General features: G+C 47.6%; 1 protein-coding gene across 5 annotated transcripts in view; it reads left to right on the top strand.

Annotated features, from left to right (window-relative positions):
• Nucleotides 1-16,177, top strand: part of cadm4 (cell adhesion molecule 4) — a 275,949-nt gene extending 259,772 nt beyond the window's left edge. Inside the window, exons 8-10 of one of the 5 annotated variants that reach the window (XR_010958840.1) lie at nucleotides 5,418-5,546; nucleotides 6,880-14,472; nucleotides 14,568-16,177. Coding sequence is in view for 1 of the 5 variants with exons in the window: in XM_067975308.1 (XP_067831409.1) it covers nucleotides 5,418-5,546; nucleotides 6,880-6,989 (239 nt within the window). In the remaining 4 variants the exon portion in view is untranslated. Of the gene's footprint in view, nucleotides 1-5,417; nucleotides 5,547-6,879 lie in introns of all 5 variants that reach the window. The other 4 variants (XR_010958839.1, XR_010958838.1, XR_010958841.1 and 1 more) reach the window with 4 other exon arrangements.
• Nucleotides 16,178-26,964: the final 10,787 nt, after the last annotated feature.

Genomic DNA, 26,964 nt, shown 5'->3' with positions numbered 1-26,964 from the left:
GGAGCTTTACTCTGTATCTAACCCTGTACCTGCCTTGGGAGTGTTTGACGGGACAGTGTAGAGGGAGCTTTACTCTGTATCTAACCCGTGCTGTACCTGCCCTGGGAGTGTTTGACGGGACAGTGTAGAGGGAGCTTTACTCTGCATCTAACCCGTGCTGTACCTGCCCTGGGAGTGTTTGACGGGACAGTGTAGAGGGAGCTTTACTCTGTATCTAACCCTGTATCTGCCCTGGGAGTGTTTGACGGAACAGTGTAGAGGGAGCTTTACTCTGTATCTAACCCTGTATCTGCCCTGGGAGTGTTTGACGGGACAGTGTAGAGGGAGCTTTACTCTGTATCTAACCCTGTACCTGCCCTGGGAGTGTTTGATGGGACAGTGTAGAGGGAGCTTTACTCTGTATCTAACCCGTGCTGTACCTGCCCTGGGAGTGTTTGATGGGACAGTGTAGAGGGAGCTTTACTCTGCATCTAACCCGTGCTGTACCTGCCCTGGGAGTGTTTGACGGGACAGTGTAGAGGGAGCTTTACTCTGTATCTAACCCTGTACCTGCCCTGGGAGTGTTTGATGGGACAGTGTAGAGGGAGCTTTACTCTGTATCTAACCCTGTACCTGCGCCTGGGAGTGTTTGATGGGACAGTGTAGAGGGAGCTTTACTCTGTATCTAACCCGTGCTGTACCTGCCCCTGGGATTCACAGAAAGAAGAATATTTTTTAATAAGTGTGACGACTCCGAATGTTTGAGCAGTGAACCATTTGACATTAAAATAAATAGAGTTTGATCTGAACGCAGCTTGTTTCACTATTGCTTCAATCTGACTGACCTTTCTCGAACAGCCAACCAGAGCAATGAGGAGACAAGTTTGATCTTTAGATAAATGGTTTATCAGGAGTTTTGTGGCATCTGTACTCTCAGAATTTTTTTACATCCTTCCAAGTTCTCTGTATTGCATTTCCTATCGAATTGTGTCTCCAATTGGTTTCAGTCTACACTCCTCTCACTGTGTGTCAGTCATTGACCAGAAACTTAACTGGACCAGCCATATAAATACTGTGGCTGCAAGAGCAGGTCAGAGGCTGGGTATTCTGCGGCGAGTGACTCACCTCCTGACTCCCCAAAGCCTTTCCACCATCTACAAGGCACAAGTCAGGAGTGTGATGGAATACTCTCCACTTGCCTGGATGAGTGCAGCTCCAACAACACTCAAGAAGCTCGACACCATCCAGGACAAAGCAGCCCGCTTGATTGGCACCCCATCCACCACCCTAAACATTCACTCCCTTCACCACCGGCGCACAGTGGCTGCAGTGTGTACCATCCACAGGATGCACTGCAGCAACTCGCCAAGGCTTCTTCGACAGCACCTCCCAAACCCACGACCTCTACCACCTAGAAGGACAAGGGCTGCAGGCGCATGGGAACAACACCACCTGCACGTTCCCCTCCAAGTCACACACCATCCCGACTTGGAAATATATCGTCCGTTCCTTCATCGTCGCTGGGTCAAAACCCTGGAACTCCCTTCCTAACAGCACAGTGGGAGAACCGTCACCACACGGACTGCAGCGGTTCAAGAAGGCGGCTCACCACCACCTTCTCAAGGGGCAATTAGGGATGGGCAATAAATGCCGGCCTCGCCAGCGACGCCCACATCCCACAAACGAATAAAAAAAAAATCTGGGCCGACATTCCCAGTGCCAGTACTGAGGGAGTGCTGCACTGTCGGAGGTGCCGTCTTTCAGATGGGATGTTAAACGAAGGCCCCGCCTGCTGTCTTAAGTGGCCGTAAAAGATCCCATCGCCACTATTTCGAAGAACAAGGAATGCTGACACTATCTTGGCCAACATTCCTCCCTCAATCAAAAATGCTTAAACGGGATGAGGGACTTCAGTTACGTGGAGAGACTGGAGAAGCTGGGATTGTTCTCCTTAGAGCAGAGAAGGTTAAGGGGAGATTTAATCGAGGTGTTCAAAATCATGAGGGGTTTTGATGGAGTAAATAAGGAGAAACTGTTTCCAGTGGCAGGAGGGTCGGTAACCAGAGGACACAGATTTAAGATAATTGGTAAAAGAACCAGAGGGGGAGATGAGGAGAATGTTTTTTACGCAGCGAGTTGTTCTGATCTGGAATGCGCTGCCTGAAAGGGCGGTGGAAGCAGATTCAATCATAACTTTCAAAAGGGGGAATTGGATAAATACTTGAAAAGGAAAAATTTGCAGGGCTACGGGGGAAAGAGCAGGGGGGAGTGGGACTAATTGGATAGCTCTTTCAAAGAGCCGGCACAGGCACGATGGGCCGAATGGCCTCCTTCTGTGCCGTATGATTCTACCTAGGATGCGGGATCTTGCTGTGTGCAAATTGGCTGCAGTGTTTGCCTACATTTCAATGATGACCGCACTTCAATAAGGGGCAGCTCGATGGATGTAATGCATTCTGGGACCCCCCGAGGGGTTGATAAGGCGCTATATAAATGCAAACTCTTTATGTGAGTTCCCTTGGCTCAGAGTTCCCATTGGTTCAGAATCCACCACCCAATGTGATTCCCACAGCCGTCCCTGCCCTGTGCTGAATCAGCTGTGGGTGGAGGCTCTTAACTTGGCCTCAGTGCCCTCCGGGTGGGTGCATTGCACATTTATACCCTCCATGTGAGTGGGCATCGAGCAACGAGAAGAACAAGCTCAGATCTGCCCACTGCACTCGCTATCAAGGCCTCGCTCAGCTGGAAAGACCCACTGGGGAGATTCTAGAGGGAATTTGGAATTTGGCTGGAGGTCCCTCGGCAACCGTATCCCAGAGAGAGTCAACAGTCTTCAAGAGGGGTCAACAGTTGAAGGAGAAAAGAAATCAGACAACAGATTAGTGCACGTTTTGGGGAACGAGAGAGACTGGAGGCATAAGGACCAAAATCACCAAGGGTGGTTCAGTGGGTCTCTCTCTCTCTCTCTCTCTCCTCTGAGTCAGAAGGTCGTGGGTTCGAGCCCCCACTCCAGAGGCTCGAGCCCCATAATCCAGGCCGACACTCCCAGTGTAGTACTGAGGGAGTACTGCACAGTCGGAGGTGGCGTCTTTCGGATGAGACGCTAAACCGAGGGCCCCGTCTGCCCCTCTCAGATGGATGTAAAAGACCCCACGGCCACTATTGGAAGGAGAGCAGGGGGAGGTGTCCTGGGGCCGATATTTATCCCTCACTGAAAAGTGATTGTCTGGTCATTTATCACGTTGCTGTTTGTGGGATCTTGCTGTGCGCAAATTGGCTGCCACGTTCCCCTACATTACAACAGTGACTACACTTCAGAAAGTATTTTATTGGGCTGTAAAGCGCTTTGGGACGTCCTGAGGTTTGTGAAAGGCGCTATATAAATGCAAATTCTTTCTTTCTTATCTCACCACTTTGACCATTTGCAAATCCAAACCTCGTTTCCCTGACCTCTGTATCTAAAACTGTGTTAAATACACATCGTAAATCTGACTCAGAGATGTGTTATTTGCTAGTGTTGAGAGTTAGGATCCTCAAGACATTTTGTTCGCACAAGGTAACGGGGATGATTGGCAGAGAACATAGAGGTGGCAGCTTCTGTTGGCCCTCTGAGGTTCTGGCCCCATTTCCCCCTGGCAACTGCTTTCAACTATCTCCTGTAAATATTGTCCTGGGTTATGCCAATCCCACAATAGGCTGCCGATTCTCGCCTGTTCCTGCAGTAACTTCCACAAAGATTAACCTTGGGTTTTCTAGTGATTGTCATGTGAGAGCGTTTGTGGAGTGAGCAGTCATTCCCGCGTGTCACCACAACACACTCACGAGCTCCCGTGCACATTTCCGGGGGGCGGTGGGGGGAGGGCTCGTTATCCCGCGGAGGTTAAAGGTCGAATGGGGTGTGACCTCAAAATACTCTTAAGACAATTGCTCTCTCGCTGACCTCAAGCGTCGCATTTTACTGGGAAAAAAGAAGTAAACGAAGAGAAAGAAAGCTGGCCTGACCTCTAATTGATTCGAGGATCTGTTCAAGAGCAATTAGCCTCTCGCTGACCCAGCAATTGCACCTTGTGGCCTTAAAGGGACACACAACCGCAATTTTTTCCTGTGAAATAATCTACGTAACAATTAAAGCATTAAATTGGAAGCAGTTAGCATCAGCTGAAACACTGAGGTTTTACACTCAACTCGTTGTTCGGAAACTTCCCTAAGTGAAGCAATAGGCCCTACTTAGGCACGACGTAACTCAGACCTGTAATGACTTGGTAACTCCATATCTGGTCTTCAATGCCTGATGAAGTATTTGTGCGTACAGCGATATGGGAAATATACCGGTTTTAAACCGCCCCAAATTCTGTTAGCAAAGGGAGACGTCCTTTCAGAAACTTGTAGCGGTCAATCCTTCACCTTGACCGTCATCGTAGGTCAAGAACATGGCGCCGGTGTGGCCAGGGTCAAAGGTCACAAACTCCGTCGTGAAGGATCTAGAAGTCAGACTGAACGCAGAGACCACCTGGGGATGGGAGATCGAAACCAGGTAGAGGCTCCGTGACCAGCTCAGTAACGGGATACCCGAGTCAGACAGGTCCACTCTACTCGAGGGCGTGACTAGTCAATATGGCTCATTGATAAAAGAAAGACTTGCATTTATATAGCGCCTTTCACGACCTCAGGACGTCCCAAAGCGCTTTACAACCATTGGAGCGCTTTTTGAAGTGTAGTCACTGTTGCAATGTAGCGAAACACGGCAGCCAACTTGCGCACAGCAAGATCCCACAAGCAGCCAATGTGATAATGACCCAGATCATCTGTTTTTAGTGATGTTGATTGAGGGATATAATTGGCCCCAGGACACCGGGGAGAACTCCCCCCCTTGCATAAATAGTCAGTCCTCTGAGATTTTAATCATTGCACAGTTTTTATTTCTCATTTCAAGCCTGGGGTCTTCGATCGTCCATCTGAGGGGTTTTGATGGAACAGGTAAGGGGGGAGGGGGGAAGCTGTTCCCTCCAACAAGTGGGTCGGTAACCAGAGGTCGTTGGATTTAAAATAATCGGCAAACGACCCAGAGGGGAAATGAGGAGAAATTTATTCGCACGGGAGGGTTATTAAGATCAGGGAACAGACTGCCTGAAAGGGAGCAGATTCCATCGGGACTTTCAAAAGGCAATCAGACAAGTAGTTGAAGACGACTCATTTGCAGGGTGATGGGGCAAAAGCTGGGGTGTGGGACTAAATTAGACAGCTCTTTCAAAGAGCCGGCACAGGCACGACGGGCCGAATGGCCTCCTTCTGTGATGTAAGATTGGACGATTCTATGCTAAAAGCAGATTATAAGGTCGATACCACATAACAAATGATGGTGAGGTGTCTAACCTGAGAGTGGTCAATCAGTCCAGTCTCACTCTGTTTCTTCCCTCTCTCTCTCTCTCTCTCTCTAGACCCTGGGGCAATTGTGGAGCCACAGACCTCTGTCAGTTATGCTATGGTGGGTGGAATCTTGGCAGTCTTTGTGTTTGCGGTTATCTGTATCCTGATTGTGACGGTCTGGTGTTCTATGAGACAGAAAGGTAAGATCTGCTTTAATGTTTGACCCAGGATTCTGTCAGTCCATCCTGAAATCCATTGCTCACTCACATTGCAATTGCCTGATCAGTCAACATCTCAGCCCTCGACACCAAAGGGTACATTTTGTTAGTGTCTCCCTGCTGTATACAGCGCCTTCAACAGAGTGAAATGTCCCACAGGAGCGATTATCAAACAAAATTTGACACCGAGCCACATGAGGAGATATTAGGACAGGTGACCAAAAGCTTGGTCAAAGAGGTAGGTTTTAAGGAGCGTCTTAAAGGAGGAGAGAGAGAGGCGGAGAGGTTTAGGGAGGGAATTCCAGAGCTTAGGGCCCAGGCAGCTGAAGGCACGGCCGCCAATGGTGGAGCGATGGAAATCGGGGGATGCGCAAGAGGCCAGAATTGGAGGAGCGCAGAGATCTTGGAGGGTTGTAGGGGCTGGAGGAGGTCACAGAGATAGGGAGGGGGGTGCAGGCCATGGAGGGATTTGAAAACAAGGGTGAGAATTTTAAAATCGAGGTGTTCCCGGACCGGGAGCCAATGTCGGTCAGCGAGCACAGGGGGTGATGGGTGAACGGGACTTGGCGCGAGTTAGGATACGGGGGCAGCAGAGTTTTGGATGAGCTCAAGTTTAAGGATCTCCTTCTGTCTGACGAAACATCAACTCATAGCCCATGAAAGCTTCACTCTGGTCTTTGTTATTTTCACTATCCATGACTGGGGTATGGGGCCATGGGCCGACCAATGGCCCATTATTCACTGGTAATATCCGATTATGTTTCTTAATGGAAGTTCCATTGTGATCAGAATTCAGGGGAAAAAACACACAGAAAGTTTAGGTCAGTGGGTCTCTTTCTCCCGCCTCGGAGTCAGAAGGTCGTGGGTTCGAGCCCCTACTCCAGAGACTTGAACCCCGTAATCCAGTCCGACACTCCCAGTGCCCAGCACTGAGGGAGTGCTGCACTGTCGGAGGTGCCGTCTTTCAGAGGAGATGGTTAAACCGTCTGCCCCTCTCAAGTGGACGTAAAAGATCCCACAGCCACTATTTCAAGGAAGAGCAGGGGGGGATGTTCTCCCCCGATGTCCTGGGCCGATATTTATCCCTCAACCAACATCACAAAAAAAACCCAGATTATCTGGTTATTTATCACACAGCTGTTTGTGGGATCTTGCTGTGCGCAAATTGGCTGCTGCGTTTCCTACATTACAACAGTGACTGCACTTCAAAATAAAGTACTCCATTGGAAGCTAAGGCGCTATATAAATGCAAGTTTTTCTTTTAAATTGGTTTTGTGCTCGGTACTTACTAAACTAAACTCTGCCACCAATCCAGGGTCATACTTGACGCACGAGGCCAGTGGGCTGGATGAGCACGGTGATGCCCGAGAAGCTTTTATCAACGGCAACGAGAATCACGAGAGGAAGAAGGAATATTTCATCTAGACTGTGGGAGGGAACATTGAGTGAATACAACCTACCAGTCGCTGGATGTCCAGTAACGGAACGCTCGATGAGATTGATTTTTTTTACAGGATCGGCTTGGCATCACTGAGCAGACAATTCACCTTACAGTACTGAACAAGCAGTTGCTGAATCTCTGCATTTGATTATATATATATTAAAAACAAGAAAATTCCTTGGGTCAGAAAAATTCCACAAAGCCCTTGTTGAGTGAGCATTTGGATCGCCTTGGTTACAGAAGGACGACAGTTAATTATTACAGACCGATTACTTCACAAACTTGATTGGTTATCACTTCCCCCAAACATACTTCAGATCGGCGTAGAATTCCTGAGGAGAAATCTCTTTCTTTTGTCAATGGGTCGGCTATTTTATTCCGTTTAAGAAAGCAATCCCTTTTTTTTTGGTGAATTGGACTGTGTCAGGTACTGAAAATATGCGCCATCTTCTGCTGGGAGTAATATTCCTTTCAATGCAACACTTATTCCCCCTCTATTTAATTACTGTAGCTTATTCTCTACTATTTACCGCTCCACTGGCCCGAGTACCGTGGGCTCTCCCTTCAATCATTGGTTCTGTAATTTTTGTAATGCTCCCTTGTCACCCTTATGCTGCCATGACGTCTCTTTGCTGCTAGGAATTGTGGGTAGATTACATCATTGAGCACTGATACTTCCTGTATGTCGTCTGTGCCCCACCGCAGTCATGAGGTTAACGGGACCCATTGACATGGGACAGATCACCATTGGAAGTAGCAGTCCTCGATTTACCTACAATTAATTCCAGCTCAGAGTGCTCGTGGGAACGATATCGGAACTGCTGTGACAGAGACACAATAATTAAACAAAGAGGGAGATGAGCATCGAAAAATATTCTGTTTCTGAGCAGTAGTGAAAGCATTTTTTTTTTGCTTTAAATAAAGCAAATGTTTATTCACTCAGGAGTTAAGAGCAACTTGAAAGGAATATTTCACCTCCCAGTGGGACGTGGTTCCAGTGATAGAGAGCGAATCAGTTCAAAGATCCATCCAATGTAAGTCAGTCAGCGATTCAGAGTATATGGAAATGTGCTAAAGATTTTGCTGCAGTGGGTCTTTGTTACGTTGTTTGAAGCGTCTTGCAGTTTGATTGGAGCACATGAGCGGAGCAGGCTCGAGGGGCCGAATGGCCCATTGCTGCTCCTATTCGTTATGTTCTATTAGTAGTGGTGACCCTCACGAGCATTGGTGCAACATTGATCCAATTGAAAGAGGCCCATTTTCTGTGCCTGAGCGTTCTGGGCTAACCCAAGTCCACATACCTGCCGTGACCTTTAGAATCTCATTGACCTTCCTGGCCCATTGGCCCAGTCCTGATTTTATTTGTCTCTCTCTCCCCTGTAAAACTCTCCCGGTTATGTCCCAATTGACTCGTCTGCTACATGTCTCAAGGAGTTAGTGACCTGAAACTGCCTCAGGCAAAATCAAATTAAGAATTGATCGCGCTAATTGATTAATTGATTCGTCAATTAATTAATTGACCTTAAAAGCCTGACCCCTTTTGCTCGCTTGTGTTGTGAAGCATCTTGAAGGGAGATTTCTGTTCACCTCCTTTCCTCCCCCCACCTCGGCCCCAGTTCTGGGTTGAGAATCTAATCACACACATCGAGAACCCAAAGCACAAAGCAAGATATCGGAATCCAGCGAGTGAAAGTCGATCGATGCCCTCCGCTTGCCTGCTCACTACCCCGTGCGAGAGCAGGCCTCGGGGGTGTTACAGTGGGTCCCCTCTCTGTGCAGTGAGATTGTTCGCTTGTGCTCTTTATCGAGGTGATTGGCAATAGAACCAAAGGCGACACGAAGGAAAAGCTTTTTCGCACGGAGAGCGGTTGGGATCTGGAATGCGCTGCCCGAGGGGACGGCGGAGGCAGATTCAATCGCGGCTCTCAAAGGGGAACTGGACAAGTACCCGAAAGGAAAAAAATTTGCAGGGCTGCGGGACTCGCTGGGTCGCTCTTGCGGAGAGCCGGCACGGACTCGACGGGCCGAATGGCCTCCTCCCAACGCAGCAACCCTTCCACCATTAGCACGCACGCCCCACACGATTTCACTACGCGGAAGCGGGGTGGGGGGGGGACGCTTTCCCCGCTGTGGTGAGCAGTGGTGAGCAAACCCCACGTGTAAGAAAGCCCCAGGTGCACTTGTGAGGAGGCTGCAGCGGCGCTGCCTCACCACGGGGTGGCGCTGCGGTGCCATTCTCGGCCCCGGCGGCTCTAACATGGCGCAACAGCGCCACCTGGTGGCGGAATGGAGGTACTGCATGCATTGCAAATTAACCCTTTTGTGTTTTCTTGGCGTTTAATCCCCTCTCCCAACTTACCAGCTCCACAAACTCTTCCTTCAGGTGGGAGATTAGGTCCCGAGCAGCTATAAACCACGGGGTGCATACTCTAAGGATGCCGGCTGTGTTTTTTTTGTTCTTCTTTCCCTTCCTTATTTTTCCCCCTCTCCCTTCCAAAATCCTGCTCTCAAGATAAAAAGGGACAGAATGAAGTTTCTCCTGAAGTGGCTTTGCTGCCCCGCCGTTTGACCAACCCTGCAGGCTGTGGAAAGTTTCCATCTCTAGAACTTTTTAAAATTCATTTCCCGAGCCCCAGTTCCGAGCAAAAGTACGGTCGCAGCCTCCCAAATATTTTGCACTGAACAAATCGTTTCATTCAGGCCTCCTCGCTGGTACTGAAATAGTACGACGAGGGGGAAAAATACTGTTTTGTTCACCACATTTTTTTGGGGAGTGTTATTTCGTGAGAATTTTATCTTTTTTTTTCTCCTCGGAGTAAAGGGAATACATTTAACTGAGGTGGGGGTTTTCCAATATTGTAACAAAATAGCAGGGAGAAAGGGGATCACTTTTTTCTTAATACAAGGGCGGGTGAGTTGGATTTGTACTAAAGCAAATTGAATCACAGAAACTGGGTAATTAAAACACTTTCCCCGAGCGTTGAGAGCTGCCAAATGCAAATATTCCAAACCTCCTGACTCAAGTTACATTTGGCGAAGCTTATCCCTAACACTGAAAGGCTTAATCAGAGGCCTTCAGCTAGATGGACATGTGCAGGACACTTTTAACCTCTGTCCCTGAGCAGAAAAAGCCTGATGGAGCATGATTGCCAATAATTCAAACCTCTTGGTTTAAGATCCCATGGTGGCCAGGGCGAGAAAGGGGCCTGAATTATCATATGCTGCAAAGATTTTGAATCGGTGGTGAACCAACTTTTGATACTTTGGTTTCATTTGTGTTCAGTTTCACATTCTGTCTTTTATAATTACTGATTAGTTTTTTAAAAAACTTTAAATTGTGTGTGTGTGGCAGGGGAGGGAAATGTTTTATCCGTCAGGCCTTAACTGTGACCCACTGATAAAAGCCATGTTTGTTCATTTATTCAGGGCCTTTCCTGTTTCCTTCTCAGTCTGTCCCTCCAGGTTAAATTGACCAAGCAGGACACACGAGAGAGGCCACAGTGCATTTACTGAGTGTGAGGCACACAGTGAAAACACTCCGAGAAAGAAAACACCGTAACCCTGAAATGCACGGAGGTTCATTGAGCAGTTAGCAAATTGTCCCTTTTCTCTAGCTGGAAGGGTGTCTGCAGCACCGGGGAAAAAAAATAAATAGGAGGGAATTGAATGGATCGAGCAGCCCACTGTAATGCGGTGATTCCGTCAGCAGGTGGCGGTGCTGCACCACGTCACAAATGACTTGTCAAAAATTGTGTGACCAAAGTTCACGACTGCAGCCACAATTTTTACAAATTCTTAATTGTAACACACACACTAAAAAAAAGTGTGATGGTTAGACCTCAGCTGGAGTTTTGTGTCCAATTCTGGGCACCGCACTTTAGGAAGGATGTCAAGGCCTTGGAGAGGGTGCAGAGGAGATTTACCAGAATGGTCCCAGGGATGAGGGACTTCAGTTATGTGGAGAGACTGGAGAAGCTGGGATTGTTCTCCTCAGAGCAGAGAAGGTTAAGGGGAGATTTAATAGAGGTGTTCAAAATTCTGAGGGGTTTTGATGGAGTAAATAAGGAGAAACTGTTTCCAGTGGCAGGAGGGTCGGTGACCAGAGGACACAGATTTAAGATAATTGGGGAAAGAACCAGAGGGGGAGATGAGGAGAATGTTTTTTACGCAGCGAGTTGTTCTGATCTGGAATTCACTGCCTGAAAGGGCGGTGGAAGCAGATTCAATAATAACTTTCAAAAGGGGAATTGGATAAATACTTGAAAAGGAAAAATAATTTGCAGGGCTACGGGGAAGGAGCAGGGGGGGAGTGGGACTAATTGGATAGCTCTTTCAAAGAGCCGGCATAGGCACGATGGGCCGAACGGCCTCCTTCTGTGCTGTGCGATTCTATGGGGACTGGTGGGGATTTTATTGAATGGTTTTTACCGGACAATGATCCTAAATCGCCTGCTCCAGTTCTGCGGGTTAATCCAGATTGCACGCTGAGTGTCTTAGGGATGAGAGTTAATCGCAAAGACCATCCAGAGAGGACTGAGAGGAAGGCGGGGATTTTCTGACTGCTCCTGTGAACCAAGTAAACCCTAACCACTAACGCCATATTGTACAGTGACAAAAGGTTGTCTTTAACAGACTGTTGGGGCTATGTACAGAACAGTAAATGTATGAAATATTTAAAAAAAGAAAATACAAGGGAGGGATTAATGGTTTATCGAGTTACCAGATAATAACTTAGGTTAACATTAAGTTAATGAGAAGCTAAGGATGAACATAGTCTGTCAATGTCCATTTGAACATCTTAAATTTTTGTTTCAAATCTTTCTTTGACTGTTTAATGTATTTTGCAGTTTTACTCTTTTAAACTTTCCGATGGGGAGTGAATCATTAGATTGTATCAATGGGCAAATCAACTCGCCCCCTGTTTTTTGCAGAGTCAGGAGCGTTGATGCATGTTAGCGACAGTGCCATATTCATGATGCAAGTAATTCGCGATGACAGATTGGAGCATGAGTAATATATATATTAAAAAAAACTAGTGCAAATTGCACACAAGAGCTCAGTACTGGTGATCACACTGCGCTCTGAAAACAGTGCCAAATTTAGGAGAGCTCTTTGAAACCGCATTCAGCTCAATGGAATTCTCTCCAAGTGATCTTTGACTCTTCCTTTTTCTGTCTCACCCTCTCTGCTTTCGTCCTAGGCTCCCCTCGACCAGCCAGGCTTCTGTTGATGTCACTTGCAATCAGCCCATCCGAAGCTCGGCTGCCCCGTATCCTAACTCGCACCAAGTCCTGTTCACCCATCACCCCCCTGTGCTCGCTGACCGACATTGGCTCCCGGTCCGGGAACGCCTCGATTATAAAATTCTCATCTTTGTTTTCAAATCCCTCCCTCCCTATCTCTGTAACCTCCTCCAGCTCCTACGACCCTCCCAGATCTCTGCGCTCCTCCAATTCTGGCCTCTTGCGCAGCTCCCGATTTTAATCGCTCCACCATTGGCGGCCGTGCCTTCAGCTGCCTGGGCCCTAAGCTCTGGAATTCCCTCCCTAAACCTCTCCGCCTCTCTCTCTCCTCCTTTAAGACGCTCCTTAAAACCTACCTCTTTGACCAAGCTTTTGGTCGCCTGTCCTAATATCTCCTGATGTGGCTCGGTGTCAAATTTTTGTCTGATTTACGCTCCTGTGAAGCGCCCTGGGACGTTTTACTACGTTAAAGGCGCTATATAAATGCAGGTTATTGTTGTCGAGTGTCCCAGGCCAAACCACAGCCTTGATAAACTTTAACCCTTCGTAGCCCCTCCTTAGCTGGGAGTGAGGAGTGGAGTGAGACGGGGCCAGAGGAGAAAGTACTTATCCCGTCTTCCAAGAAGGAATTTTCATTTTTCAAAATTGATTTTATTCCCTCAATCATAAATTCATAAATCCACATCATCTTCCCACTATGCCTAAGGCCCAGATTAATTTCCATTCAATTCCGAATGGGAGTCTGATTGTTTCCAAGATTTACTTTTTAAAATTTTTGAGCAAATTAATCATGGAATTTTCTGATTTTAACAAGCATGCCGGAAAGTATTTGATGTGTGTTTCACGCTTATGTTTTTTCAGTAATATTTATTTGCATATGGAACATTACGAATTTATATTCGATTCTCAGACACAAGGGTTAACTCACACATTCCAGCTCTGTTTGCCCCACAGCCTAAATTTCAACTGCTTTTAATTTCTTTCTGTCACCAAAATCGCCCAACTTGTAAACCCGGGCAAGATTGCTTGCATTATATCGCTGTGACAGGGACACTTGCTTGTGACAGGAGAAGCTGCTCTGTTTTAAACCAGACTCCTCCTACACCAGGCAGTCAAGGATCACTGGGAGCGGCAGTGTGGAGCGGTTAATAAGTAAAGTTTTATAGAGCCCGCCCTGTACAGAGATGATTGAGCTGTTTTTTTTTGAGGAATGAGATGAATTCAGAGAGCCGTCCGTATACGTATGTAATTAAAAGATTCCAGTTAGGAACAGGAGCTGAGCGGGAGATGGTGCTTGACTCTAATCCCATGTGTGTATGGGTGTGAGAGAGAGAAATAGTGTGTGTGTGTGTGAGTGAGAGACCGATGGTGTATGTGTGTGTGAGATAGTGTGTTTGTGTGGAAGGTAGTGTGTGTGTGCTAGTGTGTGAGAGGGAGAGTAATAGTGAGTGTGTGTATGTGTGTGTTAGTGAGTGAGTGTGTGTATGTGTGTGTTAGTGAGTGATTGTGTATGTATGTGTGTGTGTGTTAATGTGTGCGTGTGTGTGTGTGTTAGTATGTGTGTGTATGTGTGCATGAGTATGAGTGTGTGTGTGTGTGAGTATGTGTGTATGAGTGTGTTAGTGTATGTGTTAGTATGTGTGTATGTGTGAGTGTGTGTATTAGTGTGTGTGTGTTAGTGTGTGCGTGTATGTGTGCATGAGTATGAGTGTGTGTTAGTGTGTGTATGTGTGTGTGTGTGTGTGCGTATGAGTGTGTGTTAGTGTGCGTGTGTTTGTGTGTGAGTGTGTTTGTGTGTGTATTAGTGTGTGCGTGTGTTTGTGTGTGAGAATGTATGTGTGAGTATGTGTGTGTATTAGTATGAGTGTGTGTATTAATATGTGAGTGTGAATGAGTGTGTGTGTGAGTATGAGTGTGTGTATATTAATATGTGTGAGTGTGAATGAGTGTGTGTATTAGTATGAGTGTGTGTATTAATATGTGTGAGAGTGTGAGTGTGAGTGTGTGTGTATTAATGTGTGTGAGTGTGAGTGTGTGTGAGTGTGTGTGTATTAATATGTGTGAGTGTGTGTGTATTAATATGTGTGAGTGTGTGTGAGTGTGTGTGTATTAATATGTGTGAGTGTGTGTGAGTGTGTGTGTATTAATATGTGTGAGTGTGTGAGTGTGAGCCAGTTCCCGGCTCGGTGCCGGCGGGTGTGAAGAGTCAGTACCCCCAGGAGAGGTGAGCTCGGTCCCCGGGGAGAGGTGAGCTCGGTCCCCCCGGGAGAGGTGAGCCCGGTCCCCCCGGGAGAGGTGAGCCCGGTCCCCCCGGGAGAGGTGAGCTCGGTCCCCCCGGGAGAGGTGAGCTCGGTCCCCCCGGGAGAGGTGAGCCCGGTCCCCCCGGGAGAGGTGAGCTCGGTCCCCCCAGGAGAGGTGAGCTCGGTCCCCGGGGAGAGGTGAGCTCGGTCCCCCCGGGAGAGGTGAGCTCGGTCCCCCCGGGAGAGGTGAGCTCGGTCCCCCCGGGAGAGGTGAGCTCGGTCCCCGGGGAGAGGTGAGCTCGGTCCCCCCGGGAGAGGTGAGCTCGGTCCCCCCGGGAGAGGTGAGCTCGGTCCCCCCGGGAGAGGTGAGCCCGGTCCCCCCGGGAGAGGTGAGCTCGGTCCCCGGGGAGAGGTGAGCTCGGGCCCCCCGGGAGAGGTGAGCTCGGTCCGGGGAGCAACCCATCGACCCCGAGCAGAGTTTCTCTTCACTCGTGGCCCGAGCTCTGGGAATCGGGGCTGATTTTGTGGTCAGATTGTTCATTGAAATCGACTTTGTGCCGGGGAAATGATCAAATAACAAAATATAAATTCATTTATAAATTTTAAAGGGAAGATTGTAAATTATAACTGAGGTGGGAAAGGGGACAGAGAATAACGAGTGGATTCTGTCCCGGTGATTTTATTATCACAACTGCACGTTTGAATGAGTGATCAGAGCAGCCCTGAAATCAAACACACTCACTCATTCACACGCTCACACTCACACTCATTCACACACTCACACTCATTCACACACTCACACTCACACTCATCCACATACTCACACACAAACACTCATTCACACACACTCACTCACAAACACACCTACACACACTCATTCACACACTCACACACTCACACTCATTCACATACTCACACACACTCGTTCACATACTCACACACGCACACTCATACTCACACATACACACATTCACACAAACTCACTCACAAACACACGTACTCACACACACTCGTTCACACTCATACACTAATACTCCCACACTCATTCACAAACACATACACTCACACACACATATTCACAAACACACTCATTCACACACAGGCTCATTCACACAGACTCACATGCACTCACACACACACACAATCATTCACAAACACACACATACGTTCACACACACTTATACGCACACATTCACTAACACACACATTCACAATCATACACGTGCACACACACTCACACATTCACAATCACACACGCACATGTGCACACACACACATTCACAATCACACACACGTGCACATTCACAATCATACACGTGCACACACACATTCACACACACACATTCACAATCACACACACGCACATGTGCACACACACACACACATTCACAATCACACACATGTGCTGCACACTCACACATTCACAATCACACTCGCACATGTGCACACACACACACAAGGGACTATCTCCTGCACTGGGTTCCTGGGACAGACGAGGTCCTGACTCTCGACCTTCAGCCTGGTTTCTTGTGTATTCTATATTACTTTTGTTTCCTCTTTGTCTGGAGGTGAATCTTTCCTTCATCGCCCATTTTGTACCCCTTTTCTTGTAAACCATTTTGTAAAGAAATGACCAAAAAAAAAATACGGTGTGTTCAAAACTAATAAAACTTTTAATGTTTAAATGTTTCTGCTGTTTAATGTCACTCTCAAAAGTTCTGTGAAATACTCGCACCGGGCTTTTTAACCTAAAACACATTGAATTCTGGGTCAGGGCAAACCAGATAATCTGGCAAGAAAAATCTTCCATCTGCGCCAACTTCCGTCATTATAAATTTCTATGTCCGCATTTATAATGGTAATTTCCTATGTAAACATGTCACGCTGTAATTACACCCTCCTGCCAACGGTGCCGCTGTAGCGCCTCATTTTCATGTTTCCCAACCTACATTGTAGAGAAACTCTAAAGTTCCCACCCATTCTACTTTCCAAATTGCTGTAAGTTTTGCTATTGAACCAATAATAAGTCTGGAATGTATGATTTTATGGGAACAATTATGTCAGCGATTCCTGATCCAATTAGTCCCCACATTGAACCCTGACCCACCTGAAGATTTGGTCTTGATTCTGGGTGAGCAATGCCATGGGAGATCGACTAGTAATGAATATTCGGTTTACGTAAAAGATCCCACGGCCACTATTTCGAAGATGAGTTCTCCCCGGTGTCCTGGGCCCAATATTTATCCCTCAATCAACATCACTAAAAAAAAAACGGATGATCTACATATGAACGCACGAATTAAGAGCAGGAGTAGGCCATTCGGCCCCTCGAGCCTGCTCTGCCATTCGATAAGACCATGGCTGATCTGATTGCGACCTCAACCCAACGATCTGGTCATCATCTCATTGCTGTTTCTGGGATCTTGCTGTGCGCAAATTGGCTGCCGCTTTTCGTACATTACAACAGTAACCAAGCTTCAAAAAGTACTTCATTGGCTGTAAAGCGCTTTGGGACGTCCTGAGGTTGTGAAAGGCGCTCCATAAATGCGAGACCTTTCGTTCCTTCTTATCTACTTCCCATTCAAACCTCCCTCCCTCACAATCTCACAACTCTCTGACGAGTCTTGAAACATTTTAATCACTGTGAGTTCCTGTGTTAAAACACTGCAGCAAAGTCCCATGATCAGCAGTGATCAGCACGACTGAGTAATTTGTTTTACCTTTGCGGTGTTGTGTTGAGGGAGGAATGGTGGTCCAAGGCATTGGGAGAACTTCCAAAATCTTCTTCCAATAGTGCTGTTGGAACTTTAATATCCACCCTGAACAGGCAGACGGAGCCTCAGTTTAATCCAAAGACATCACCCCTTGCTTCCATCTTTTACATAGAATCACATAGAATTTACAGCACAGAAACAGGCCATTCGGCCCAACTGGTCTATCCCAGTGTTTATGCTCCACGTTTTTCAAAGTTAATCTTTCGTTGTTTGGAGACTGTTAAAACTTAGTGCAGACCTGGTATTTTTAAGCGTACCTGTTTTGTGGCGTAATTAGTCGCTTTCCCGCTGGGAGGATGAGCAAGTTGGCGCTTTTTCAATGATTTCACTGATTGCGGCCGGCGAGGTCCCTTTGAGTCGAAGCTGGCTTATCGCCGGCGAACCAGTAGGAGCACGTTCTGGATTTCCACGTTTCACTGCGCACGTGTGAACGCTGGAATTTGCTCCCTCATTCCGCCGCCAACAAAAGGAACCCCGTTGAGCTAACCGTTACCGCGCAAGCAATTCTTGCCCCATTGTGTTTATCCAGCTTCCCCTTAAATCCATCTACACTATTCGCCTCAACTACTCCTTGTGGGAGTGAGTTCCACATTCTCACCACTCTCTGGGTAAAGAAGTTTCTCCTGAATTCACTATTGGATTTATTAGTGACTATCTTATATTTACGGCCCCCTAGTTCTGGTCTCCCCCACAAGTGGAAACATCTTCTCTCCGTCTACCCTATCGAACCCTTTCATAATCTTAAAGACCCCTATCAGGTCACCCCTCAGCCTTCTCTTTTCTAGAGAAAAGAGCCCCAGCCTGATCACCCTCTCCTGATAAGCATAGCCTCTCAGTTCTGGTATCATCCTAGTAAATCTTTTTTGCACCTTCTCCAGTGCCTCTATATCCTTTTTATAATATGGAGACCAGAACTGTGCACAATACTCCAAGTGTGGTCTAACCAAGGTTCTATACAAGTTTAACATAACTTCTCTGCTTTTCAATTCTATCCTTCTAGAAATGAACCCCAGTGCTTGGTTTGCCTTTTTATATGGCCTTATTAACCTGCGTCACTACTTTTAGTGATCTGTGTATCTGTACCCCCAGATCCCTCTGCTCCTCTGCCCCATTTAGACTCTTATTATCCGAGCAGTATGTGGCCCCCTTATTCTTCTTACCAAAATGTAATATCTCACATTTAGCTATATTGAAATTAATTTGTCGTTTACACACCCATTCTGCAAGTTTATTAATGTCTTTTTTTATATTGTCGCAGAATTAACTTTACCCTCTTTTGCCAAGTACGAAATCAGATAGGGGGCTGTTTTCATTAGGACAGAGGACATTACCTGATGGTTTGATCGAGGTTTTTAAAGTTATGAAGGAGTGGGAGATGGGAGATAGAAGCAGATTGTTTCCAGTGATTGAAGGGTCTCGAACAAGGGGACAGAGATATACGATTAACAGTAAAAGATTTAGGACAGAGAACAGGAGGAACTTTTATAAACAGAGGTTTGTGAGGCTGTGGAATTGACTGCTGGAGTTAGCGATTGAAGCAGATTTAAAAATAGGTTAGAATAGTGGGCTCATTTCACAGGACCTCCCCAGGCCAATTAGACAGCGTTTCAGTTATAAAAACAGAAAACGTTAAATATTGTTCCAATCAGTCCTAGAAAGCATGATATTTGCTTTGCAGAATCACACACACAAACACACACATACACAATGACACCAAAACCCTGCAGTTGTTGGAAGGGAGTCATCGCAATGCTGAGAATTGCCATTCGGAAAATTCTAAAACCAGGCAGTGTTGCAACACACACTGATTAGTCAGACTACAAGTGAAAGGAAGAAGTGGGGCCGATAAAAAAATCTTGTTGAATAATTCTGGAGCTGAAGGATTTTTTTCAGTCCTGTTTAGGGCTGATTTGAGCTTTAATTAAAACAAAACATGTGCTGATTCCTGGGTATTTTGAAGGATAAAAGTGGCTTTATTAGGGCTGGAACAGAGTGAATTGTGATATTTATATTAACTCAGTAACTAAAGATGTTGGACATGAGTTACAGAGCAAGGTGGAGTTTCAGTAATGTCAGGGGTAATTGTAAGGGGACTGCAGTGTGTGTATGTGTGTGTCTGTCTGTGTATGAGTGTGTGTGTGTGTCTGTGTGTGTGTAGGTTTGTGTGTGTGTGTCTGTGAGTGTGTGTCTGTGTATGTCTGTGAGTGTGTGTCTGTGTGTGTGTGTGTCTGTGTGTGTGTGTCTGTGTGTGTCTGTGAGTGTGTGTCTGTGTGTGTGTGTGTGTATGTGAGTGTGTATTTATTGCATTATATTGGAGAGTAGATATTTTCAGTTTAATTATAGCTGAACTCTTGTGCAGTTTAGTCTCAGATCTTTACAGGAAGTAGGCGGGTGTGACAGGGCTGTTGACTAAGCTATTTTGCAGATCAAAAGCTAAAAGACTGCCTGAGATTGATGACGGGCAGCCCTGCTTCTGATGAAATAGTGATCACCCACCCCAAATATCTGAGCTACTGACTCAACCAGTGAAAAGTTGCAATACTCATTCATCTGATTACTAACGCTGATTCTTCTGGGCTGCAGATTGTACCGAGTGTGATTGATGCTTTGTGTGGTCTCTGAATCGGCCAGATTCGAAATGCTGGTTAATCACACGGTTTGTTTCAGGAAGCACTTTTCTGCAATGCTCATTAGGCGCAGAGAGAAACGAAGGCGGGAGATTTGTACTTATCCTGGTTTGTCCTGTTTGAATTTTGCAGATCTGGAAGTTTGGAAAGTGGCAGTTCTCAGCCTCATTAACCCTAAGTCAGCACACCAAGGTCTGATAAATACTTGAAAAGGAAAAATTTGCAGGGCTATGGGGAAAGTGGGGGGGGGGAGGGGGGAAGCGGACAGCTCTTTCAAAGAGCCGGCACAGGCACGATGGGCCGAATGGCCTCCTCCTGTGCAGTATGATCCTGTGACAGCATCAGCAATTTGAGACAGATGCAGCTTAACCTCAGTGAGAGGCAGACGAGGTTTTAAAGGTGGAAGAAGCTGGCTTTAGTGGCTGCTCAGGCATGTGGGGGGGGTGGTAGAAGGAGGGGGTCGAACAGTATATCAAGGGTCCCTGTTTCCCACCCCCCCCTCGGGCTGGGTTGGGGAATTGATGGGATGGACGCCCCAGGTGCACAAGTACATCAAATTCCTCCCTGAAATCTAAACAGCGTTCTCCGAGGTCCCTTTAACCACAAACAGGTTTGGCACCATATCTTCCCTCAGGCTTGCCTCTCATATTTTGCCCAACAACCAACATCAATACACCCATTCCTGGAACAGAGAGATCTCCCTTTTCTAATCTCCTTCTCTCCAACTCTTTGATGGAACTCCAACGAGTCCCTAAAGGTCTCCGTCAGTACATGGCCAATATTCTGTCCCCCCGTCTCCTTAAGTGTTCACTGGTTATCCAGTATCCAGAGGAGCTCCTCAGCACCTTCACCATTTCTTTATCAGTAACTACTATTTCTCCGAAACTCACCTTCCTCGCGTCCCGAGAGAGTCAGCAACTTTTCCAGTCCTTATCTAAGGAAGGATATACTTGCCTTAGAGGCGGTACAACAAAGGTTCACTAGATTGATTCCTGGGATGAGAGGGTTGTCCTATGAGGAGAGATTGAGTAGAATGGGCCGATACTCTCTGGAGTTTAGAAGAATGAGAGGTGATCTCATTGAAAGGTATAAAATTGAAATGAAAAATTAGAGGGCTTGACAGTAGATGCTGAGAGGCTGTTTCCCCTGGCTGGAGAGTCGAGAACTAGGGGGCATAGTCTCAGGATAAGGGGTCGGCCATTTAAGACTGAGATGAGGAGGAATTTCTTCACTCAGAGGGTTGTGAATCTTTGGAATTCTCTACCCCAGAGGGCTGTGGATGCCCAGTCGTTGAGCATATTCAAGACAGAGATCGATTGATTTGGGATATGGGGATCGGGTGGGAAAGTGGAATTGAGGTCGAAGATCAGCTATTGAATGGCGGAGCAGGCTCGAGGGGCCGAATGGCCTACTCCTGCTCCTTTTTCTTATGTTCTTTCAGATGGAGGGTTTGCCCCACCTCTCAGCTCACCCGATATCAAGTCATCAACAAGGCCTTTCAAAGATCCTGACCAATTCCCTGACTCCGTCGAATCTAGATATATTTATAGAAGCCTCTTATATTGTCTTTGCTCAGGCTTTGAGATGAGACCTTAAACCGAGGGTCCCGTCTGCCCTCTCAGGTGGGACGTAAAAGATCCCACGGCCACTATTTCAAAGAAGGGCGGGGGGACTTCTCCCCGGGGTCCTGGGGCCAATAGTGACCTCTCAACCAGCGTCAATTAAAAACAGGTTATCTGCTCATCATCACTTTGCTGTTTGTGGGATCTTGCTGTGCGCAAACTGGCATTTCCCTACACTACAGCAGCGACTACACTTCGAAAGTACTTCATTGACTGTAAAGCGCTTTGGGACGTCCTGAGGCTGTGAAAGGCGCTATAGAAATGCAAATCCTTTCTTTCCTTGCAATGCTAATCCTATTAATATTGACCTGTCTAACCAATTTCATAAGCCTCTTTATATTCCTGCCTCTCTACCCCTGAACATCATCTTCTGGCCAAGGACCATCACATCGATTTCCCCTCATTCCCATTGTGTTGTTGTATAAATTGTATTGTACACCTAAAGGGCTCGTCCGAGCTCTGGTCACATTCGCTGCTTCTGCATTCTCCAAAGTTTGATTTTCTCAAATTAAGACTCTCCTTATTCACGATGAGCGCGTGAGAGAGAAAGACTTGCATTTATATAGCGCCTCTCAGCATCTCAGGACGCCCCAAAGCGCTTCACAGCCAATGAGGTACTTTTTGAAGTGTAGTCACTGTTGTAATGTAGGAAACGCGGCAGCCAATTTGCGCACAGCAAGATCCCACAAACAGCAATAGTGATAAATGCAAATACAGATTTCACTAATCTGCGTGCAGAGTTTAAAATCTGTAGCCCCGGGCTATCATGGGGACCTGTAACAGAGCCCCTCAACTAACTTACTTAACATAGAAAAATATCCCAAGGAGGTGTAAGAAATAAAACTGGACGCCAAGCCAAAGAAGGAGAGAATAGGAGGGGGTGACGGTCACAGAGGCGGGTTTTAAGGAGGGTCTTAAAGGAGAGGAGAGAGGCGGAGAGGTTTTGGGAGGGAATTCCAGAGCTTAGGGCCTGGACAGCTTCACACAAAGAACTCCAAATACACAGGGGTGTTTAATGTTCATGTCCCTTTAAAACCTCAGTGTGATCTCAGGTCTCAATCACTGTCACTGCTTGGGGAATAGAATTGGGTTCAACTCCCTGTGACAGGAAGAGGGGGGAAAAAAATTAAACAGGGTCCAGGTTGAAATTTAGAACTGTGACTTGTTTCTATCGTATGAGGGTGAGAGTTTGGTCAGTTTTAAGCATCATTGACTTTTTTTTTATTCGTTCATGGGATGTGGGCGTCGCTGGCGAGGCCGGCATTTATTGCCCATCCCTAATTGCCCTTGAGAAGGTGGTGGTGAGCCGCCTTCTTGAACCGCTGCAGTCCGTGTGGTGACGGTTCTCCCACAGTGCTGTTAGGGAGGGAGTTCCAGGATTTTGACCCAGCGACGATGAAGGAACGGCCGATATATTTCCAAGTCGGGATGGTGTGTGACTTGGAGGGGAACGTGCAGGTGGTGTTGTTCCCATGTACCTGCTGCTCTTGTCCTTCTAGGTGGTAGAGGTCGCGGGTTTGGGAGGTGCTGTCGAAGAAGCCTTGGCGAGTTGCTGCAGTGCATCCTGTGGATGGTACACACTGCAGCCACGGTGCACCGGTGGTGAAGGGAGTGAATGTTTAGGGTGGTGGATGGGGTGCCAATCAAGCGGGCTGCTTTATCTTGGATGGTGTCGAGCTTCTTGAGTGTTGTTGGAGCTGCACTCATCCAGGCAAGTGGAGAGTATTCCATCACACTCCTGACTTGTGCCTTGTAGATGGTGGAAAGGCTTTGGGGAGTCAGGAGGTGAGTCACTCGCCGCAGAATACCCAGCCTCTGACCTGCTCTTGTAGCCACAGTATTTATATGACGTAAATTTCAGTGTCTGCCAAACCCGGCCACCAGGTGCTGGTGTCACGCCGTGAAAATTACCAGATCCAAGTTCCAAATTCTCAGGGCCTCCCCTCCCTCAAATCCATCCCTCCCCCTCAAATCCTTCCCCTTCCCTCTACTAATTTGTTTTTGATGGCAGCAGTTAAGTGATAAATGTTGGCCAGAAATATATGGAAACACAGAATGAAAAGACCCACTGGTCCATCTAGCCTGTCCCGTGTAGCTGTTCAAGACTGAGATCGATCGACTTTTGTTGGGTATCGAGGGACATGGAGCCAAGGCGGTCACATGGAGTTGAGGTGCAGATCAGCCATGATCTGATTAAATGGCGGAGCAGGCTGGAGGGGCTGAATGGCCTCCTCCTGCTCCTATTTGATGCCTTGTGCATCACGCTGCAGACACTCCAACCACCAAGAGAACACTCCACCCCTCTCCAGATAACGGCCGAGGGGTCTTTCACACTCACTTCAACCGACGGGGCCTCAGTTTAACGTCGACTCTGAAAGACGGCACCTCTGACAGTGCAGCACTCCCTCAGTACTGGGAGAGTCGGCCTAGATTATGGGGCTCGAGTGGGGACTCGAACACACAACGTTCAGACTCAGAGAGCGAGCGAGCTCCCCAGTGGGCCAAGCCTGACGCCTCATGCAGTTAGTGTTTGGACAGAGCTGTGCCAAAACTATTGAAGTCCCTTTGGCTGAAACTTTTAGTCGAGTCCAACATCTCTTTAATTTTGTTTTTCCCGGTCACTCACCTAAAGTCCACATGCATTTTCCCGATGGACACTGGGATGGCGGTCAGGAGTTGGTTGATCTGATTTTCCTGCCTCTCCAACCCAGGGATCACTGAAGCCCATTGTAAGCGCCCAAAACCGCCAACCTGACTCAGATCAGCTCCCCCAGGAGGGATCGGACCCTCTGGCCGATACAACTCGACTTTGCACCAAGCAATGTCCATCCTCAAACTCATTGGTGTCAGATGTTACAGAGCTGCTCACTGCCAGAGGTGAGAATTTACCTGTGTTTGTTTAATTAACTTGTCAACTTGAAGGATGTTAATTTTGGGAATGCGGCACTCCCCATCTCAGGCATGGGTTAGATACAGAGTAAAACTCCCTCTACACTGTCCCATCAAACACTCCCAGGGCAGGTACAGGGTTAGATACAGAGTAAAGCTCCCTCTACACTGTCCCATCAAACACTCCCAGGGCAGGTACAGGGTTAGATACAGAGTAAAGCTCCCTCTACACTGTCCCATCAAACACTCCCAGGGCAGGTACAGGGTTAGATACAGAGTAAAGCTCCCTCTACACTGTCCCATCAAACGCTCCCAGGGCAGGTACAGGGTTAGATACAGAGTAAAGCTCCCTCTACACTGTCCCATCAAACGCTCCCAGGGCAGGTACAGGGTTAGATACAGAGTAAAGCTCCCTCTACACTGTCCCATCAAACACTCCCAGGGCAGGTACAGGGTTAGATACAGAGTAAAGCTCCCTCTACACTGTCCCATCAAACACTCCCAGGGCAGGTACAGGGTTAGATACAGAGTAAAGCTCCCTCTACACTGTCCCATCAAACACTCCCAGGGCAGGTACAGGGGGTTAGATACAGAGTAAAGCTCCCCCTACACTGTCCCATCAAACACTCCCAGGGCAGGTACAGCACGGGTTAGATACAGAGTAAAGCTCCCTCTACACTGTCCCATCAAACACTCCCAGGGCAGGTACAGCACGGGTTAGATACAGAGTAAAGCTCCCTCTACACTGTCCCATCAAACACTCCCAGGGCAGGTACAGCACGGGTTAGATACAGAGTAAAGCTCCCTCTACACTGTCCCATCAAACACTCCCAGGGCAGGTACAGCACAGGTTAGATACAGAGTAAAGCTCCCTTTAAACTGTCCCATCAAACACTCCCAGGGCAGGTACAGCACAGGTTAGATACAGAGTAAAACTCCCTCTACACGGTCCCATCAAACACTCCCAGGGCAGGTACAGGGTTAGATACAGAGTAAAGCTCCCTCTACACTGTCCCATCAAACTCTCCCAGGGCAGGTACAGCACGGGTTCGATACAGAGTAAAGCTCCCTCTGCACGGTCCCATCAAACACTCCCAGGGCAGGAACAGGGTTAGATACAGAGTAAAGCTCCCTCTACACTGTCCCATCAAACACTCCCAGGGCAGGAACAGGGTTAGATACAGAGTAAAGCTCCCTCTACACTGTCCCATCAAACACTCCCAGAGCAGGTACAGGGTTAGATACAGAGTAAAGCTCCCTCTACACTGTCCCATCAAACGCTCCCAGGGCAGGTACAGGGTTAGATACAGAGTAAAGCTCCCTCTACACTGTCCCATCAAACACTCCCAGGGCAGGTACAGGGTTAGATACAGAGTAAAGCTCCCTCTACACTGTCCCATCAAACACTCCCAGGGCAGGTACAGGGTTAGATACAGAGTAAAGCTCCCTCTACACTGTCCCATCAAACACTCCCAGGGCAGGTACAGGGGGTTAGATACAGAGTAAAGCTCCCTCTACACTGTCCCATCAAACACTCCCAGGGCAGGTACAGGGTTAGATACAGAGTAAAGCTCCCTCTACACTGTCCCATCAAACACTCCCAGGGCAGGTACAGGGTTAGATACAGAGTAAAGCTCCCTCTACACTGTCCCATCAAACGCTCCCAGGGCAGGTACAGGGTTAGATACAGAGTAAAGCTCCCTCTACACTGTCCCATCAAACACTCCCAGGGCAGGTACAGGGTTAGATACAGAGTAAAGCTCCCTCTACACTGTCCCATCAAACACTCCCAGGGCAGGTACAGGGTTAGATACAGAGTAAAGCTCCCTCTACACTGTCCCATCAAACACTCCCAGGGCAGGTACAGGGGGTTAGATACAGAGTAAAGCTCCCTCTACACTGTCCCATCAAACACTCCCAGGGCAGGTACAGCACGAGTTAGATACAGAGTAAAGCTCCCTCTACACTGTCCCATCAAACACTCCCAGGGCAGGGACAGGGTTAGATACAGAGTAAAGCTCCCTCTACACTGTCCCATCAAACACTCCCAGGGCAGGTACAGCACGGGTTAGATACAGAGTAAAGCTCCCTCTACACTGTCCCATCAAACACTCCCAGGGCAGGTACAGCACAGGTTAGATACAGAGTAAAGCTCCCTTTAAACTGTCCCATCAAACACTCCCAGGGCAGGTACAGCACAGGTTAGATACAGAGTAAAACTCCCTCTACACGGTCCCATCAAACACTCCCAGGGCAGGTACAGGGTTAGATACAGAGTAAAGCTCCCTCTACACTGTCCCATCAAACTCTCCCAGGGCAGGTACAGCACGGGTTCGATACAGAGTAAAGCTCCCTCTGCACGGTCCCATCAAACACTCCCAGGGCAGGAACAGGGTTAGATACAGAGTAAAGCTCCCTCTACACTGTCCCATCAAACACTCCCAGGGCAGGAACAGGGTTAGATACAGAGTAAAGCTCCCTCTACACTGTCCCATCAAACACTCCCAGGGCAGGAACAGGGTTAGATACAGAGTAAAGCTCCCTCTACACTGTCCCATCAAACA

The sequence above is a fragment of the Heptranchias perlo genome, chromosome 42, assembly GCF_035084215.1.
Source record: "Heptranchias perlo isolate sHepPer1 chromosome 42, sHepPer1.hap1, whole genome shotgun sequence".
Lineage (NCBI taxonomy): Eukaryota > Metazoa > Chordata > Chondrichthyes > Hexanchiformes > Hexanchidae > Heptranchias > Heptranchias perlo.
Note: the sequence above shows the minus strand (reverse complement) of the source record. Positions and strands in the feature narration are given on the sequence as shown.